At 39.7% G+C, this 4,615-nt stretch overlaps 1 protein-coding gene across 1 annotated transcript in view; it reads left to right on the top strand.

The window, feature by feature from the left end:
* ecpas (Ecm29 proteasome adaptor and scaffold) overlaps positions 1 to 3,937 on the top strand; it is a 27,997-nt gene extending 24,060 nt beyond the window's left edge. The window contains exons 46-49 of the mRNA XM_037698269.1: positions 1,158 to 1,263; positions 1,341 to 1,429; positions 1,505 to 1,576; positions 3,229 to 3,937. Of these exons, the coding sequence (XP_037554197.1) occupies positions 1,158 to 1,263; positions 1,341 to 1,429; positions 1,505 to 1,576; positions 3,229 to 3,368 (407 nt within the window). The 3' untranslated portion in view covers positions 3,369 to 3,937. The remainder of the gene's footprint in view (positions 1 to 1,157; positions 1,264 to 1,340; positions 1,430 to 1,504; positions 1,577 to 3,228) is intronic.
* The last annotated feature ends 678 nt before the right edge of the window (positions 3,938 to 4,615 follow it).

The following is a 4,615-nucleotide window of genomic DNA, read 5'->3' as shown; positions in this document are numbered from 1 at the left end:
CCCTCTTCTTCTTCTTCTTTCGGCTGCTCTTCACCTACCCACACCATTTTATGTACCAGTGAGAGAGTATGTGTGAAGTTAAGTTATGACCAATTGACCAGTGAATACAGAGTACAATGATGTACAGTGGTTACAGCCAGTTATGAATCTTTGCACATCGTGATAGACGGCGTCCAACATCTGCAGGATGCTTGTAGGAGTGTTCATGTAAATGTAATGTCACCGTAGTCAATGGAGGGAAGGAAAGTAGCAGTTACAAGGCATTTCTTAGCATTCAGTTATACAGGATCTATTACTGAAAAGTAAACCCAGTTTTACTTTCAGTTTCTTTACCAAGTTTTTGACATGAGGCTTAAAAGAGAGATGTGCGTCGACCAAAATTCCCAAGTATTTGTAAGAATCAACAAACTCAGTAGGAGCACCATTAATAGAAAAGATAAAAGGAAGGACTGCTGGCACTAACTTCCTGTTTGAAAAAAACATCCCTTTGGTTTTATCAGCGTTTAGCACCAGTTTGAGATGGAACATATCTGACTGGATGATCTCAAATGTAGACTGTAAAAACTGGAAAACCTTAGCAACTGATTTAAGCTCGACAATAAACTGTCGTCAGCATAGAAATGTAACGATGCATCAGGAATGATCTGACCAACATTATTTATGCAGATTGTGAAGAGGGTGGGACCTAAGACTGAGTCTTGTGGTACACCATTATTGACAGTTAAATAGCTGGAAGAAGTACCGTTATGTTTAACGCGTTGCCTTTGATCTGAGAGGTAATTAGAAAACCAACTGTTCTTTCTTGTGTTCTCTGTTCAATTCCAGTCCAGAAAAACACTCATCTCAAAAACTACAAACATCAACTATTCAAATCGCTCAGAGACGGGGGACATTGTTGTACCGCTTGTTTGTTTGTTTTGTGCATTTTTGTAAAGTTTTACTGTACACTTAAAATAAATGTAATTAAAAGAAAAAATGTCTGAAAATGTTAACATTTGTTCATTGAGGATAAATCAAGTTTATTTCAGAATAATGTGTAGTAAGTTGACATTCGGTGACATTCTTTGCTGAAACAGCCGGACCTGTTTGTGGTCTTGTGTGAAACCTCGGCATGGCCTTCATCTCTGTTAATAACAGTTAATAACGTTTCTCTGCAGCACGTTTCCAGGTGGAGGTGTGCGCTCTAATGTCTGGGAAACTCAAACTGAGCACTTGGAAGGTTCAGCTTGCAGTTCTACAGGCCATGAAGGCATATTTCCAGGAGTAAGAAACAGAGTCTTTCTTAATCCTAACCCTTTGGTTTTCAGCTGAATAAAGACCATTGTTGGTTTTTCTTACAGTTTATTGCTGCTGGAGAAAGGAAGTGAAGACCCAGATGCATTATCACAGATCCTCACAGAGACGTGTGCTGCTCTCACATGTCCTTTGGGTAACGACCTGCTATGTTAAATGATATAATCTGCGCACCATACACCACAGTAAATGTGAATTTGTTTTTCTGCAGAAAACAAAAGTTACTCGTCGGTGCGAACAGAATCCTTATCTGTTGTGGATCTGATTGTGAAGCGAACAGGAGGTGGGTTTTTATTGTTACTGCTCTTGTTGTCTAGTCTGCTATAAGTTTATACTATTTGAGGAAATGTCTGTAGACTTACGTTCCTTAATGTTCAGACATTAGGAGGACATTTATCCAACAGATGGGGGCGTGTTTGGTTGCTCCTAGTGTTTTTAACAAATGCTTGCCGTCACCTGATGCAGTTGTTAGACTTGGTTTGTCTTTCACTGGTAAACCTTGTGGGACGTAAACAAAATACTGAACTTGAGATTCAAACTTTCTTTCTGCTCTGACATGTTGCAAGACAGGCTGAGGTTAGAACCAGAAGAAGGTCTCAACTAGATGTGAGACCGGTCAGGAACAGCGTAATCTGTAACCCAGAATAACTGTTGGGAACTAAACTTTACGTTAAAAATTAACAACCTTTTGTTTTCTGCATGTTTGGATTCCTCTAATTAAATTTTCTGTTGTTGGTCACTGACAAATTAAAATGACACATTTTGAACTATCAGACAGCACAAGAGCAGGGTTTGAGTATTCATAAATATTGCAAGTATTTTTCTTTGATTTGACCTGAAGAGTTCAGTCTAACAGCTGTTAGCCTCTAGGCAGCTGAATGAAGTACACAGACCTGTCAGCATACTATCACCATCGTGTTTGTGTGTCTCATGAACCACTGCAGATACAGTTGCACTACAACTCACTCCGTTGGTGTGGTAGTTAGGCCTGTCGCAATAAACAATAAATCAATTAATTGCATGATAAATTAAAATTATCAACCTCATTTTCATTTATCGGTTTTATCGTTTCTTCGTGTCTCTCTTTCTACTGAAGACACTGGATGACAAAACACTCAACTCTGGTGATCTTCACTGACCCCTCCCTTTATTTTTTCTCTTTAAAATCCATTATAACTGTTCAAAATCACATTTTTGGATCGTTAAAAGCAGCGAAGCTGAGAAGCTAAGCTACGAGCTAAGCTAACAGGCCGCCCTGAGGGGAAAAAAACGTCTTGTCGAAGCTCCAAAATTCACAGTTGAAACCCGTGTCTTCATCTAAAAAGTTGTTTTTCTCTGCAAAAAGAAGCTGAGAACTTGTTTACCGATTGTTTATTAAAAGCTTTGCGTGACAAATGCTATGCTAAAGAGCTCAAACCACACTGAGCATCTGCCATTTTGAGAACCAAAGAGAGACAGCCCATGTCATGTCAAAGGGCCTCCCTCCCATTTTTCTTAGAGACAAGCTGCTCGCTCCCTCACTATCCATCCTTCGGTTCAAACAGTCTTATACTGCCATCCGGTGGTTGAAAAAAAGGTACCACACACAAAACGAAACATTTCTTAAATTTGACAATAATTACTAATTGTTGTCAAATTTCAAACAATATTATCATTTATCGCAATAATATTTGAGACAATCGCCCAGCAAAATGTGTTATTGTGACAGGCCTAGTGGTAGTAGCTGATAATCATCCACAACATTCTAAGAGAGAACTGATCTTAAATTCAAACTTTTCCATTCACTGTTGGAGTCAGCTGTTTTATAAAAATATATGCGCTCCTGTAGCTCATTCATATCTGACTGTCTAACTTTACCGTACCAAATGTTTTGCACATAAATATCTGTCGGCTGAAGTTTCTGACGAGATGCTGTTGTGCGTGTGGTTCTGCCAGAGAGCGAGCAGTGGGACTGCATGTCCATGAAGAGCCGGGAGCAGCTGCAGCGCTCCCTGTCCACGCTGCAGTCCGACAGCAGGCCCGACCTGAGGGACAAGGCCCAGGAGCTGCGCAGACGCATCCAAAGCCAACCCTGAGGGGGCGCCGCTCGGAAAGACGGGACAGCATCCTCATTGAAACGCCTTTGATCAGCTACACTCCCTCTTTGTCTTATAATAACTAATATTCATAAATCTGCCAATCGTTGCATCAAGTATTCATATCGTCGTGAGCTGTGGTGCAGCCTTGCACATGACGCTCGCTCGGGTCGAGCGGAGTGAATAACTGTTAACGACTTAAATTAATTTTTGGCTCATTTCAATGGACAGTGAGTTGATGTTGAATGCTGCGTAAACCGGTGTGTGGGGTTTGTAATGGCTAATAGACCCAAAATGGGGATTTTTTACTACTGTTGTGGGTTTGCCAACTCGTTATCAAGACAGCCAGTTGTAGCTGAAGCTGGAAACCTCAGGCCTCTGCAGATTAGTGGGGAGGCAAAGAAAGCTCGACTGTCATCACTGGTTTGGTGGTGAGCAGGACATCAGCCAGTCTGAGGTACAAAAAAACACCTGCTGTTAACTTTAAAGTGATCCTAGTTGTTTGAATTTCTCCTTCATAAAATAAATATTGATTCGGACAAACGATTTTTTTATTTTCTCTCCTCTGCAGAATGGTTTTACATGAAATGTTTTCATGTTTGCGTGGGATCTCTGGTAAAACTGGCATTTATATGTTGTGAAAACTTGTAACGCAAATAATGGAAACCAATGGGATTTTGGTAGACCACATACGAAAACCCAGCTCTGTACCTCCAGGTTACTTCACGGTAGAAATATTCAAACTTTAAATTGATCACAGAAAGTCAAAAATTGCATGTCTAAACTGGAATTGATATTTTTACTGCATTTTCACCGTTCTTTGAAGTTTTTATTTCAGATTTTTCCACAAAATGTTCAGCCCACTGTTAACTTTTGAGATGTCTTAAAATGTTCAAGTATTTTGCAACCGAACACTTCACTGCTACACTCATCTGTAATGCATATACTATTATACATCAAAATATGGGGCATTTGTCTTTAATCCAGTGTGTTCCTCTGCTGCACGACATGGTTTTCTGTCAAATCCCCCAGAATTCAAACTATTGTAGGATTTTAGCTCAAATTTCTCAAGACTGGAAGTAAAAGGTTTGTTTTAAATTGATCACATCCCACAAAATACTTTTATAAACAATCACATCTGTGACATCACTGTCCTGCTGCTCACAGTTCAAAAAGTTATAAATGGTTAATTAACAATTAATGGCTTTGTTGTTTGTTATAAATGGTTAGTTTTTAGACTCCAGAGG

The sequence above is a fragment of the Nematolebias whitei genome, chromosome 3 (assembly GCF_014905685.2).
Source record: "Nematolebias whitei isolate Nwh7 chromosome 3, NemWhi1, whole genome shotgun sequence".
Lineage (NCBI taxonomy): Eukaryota > Metazoa > Chordata > Actinopteri > Cyprinodontiformes > Rivulidae > Nematolebias > Nematolebias whitei.
Note: the sequence above shows the minus strand (reverse complement) of the source record. Positions and strands in the feature narration are given on the sequence as shown.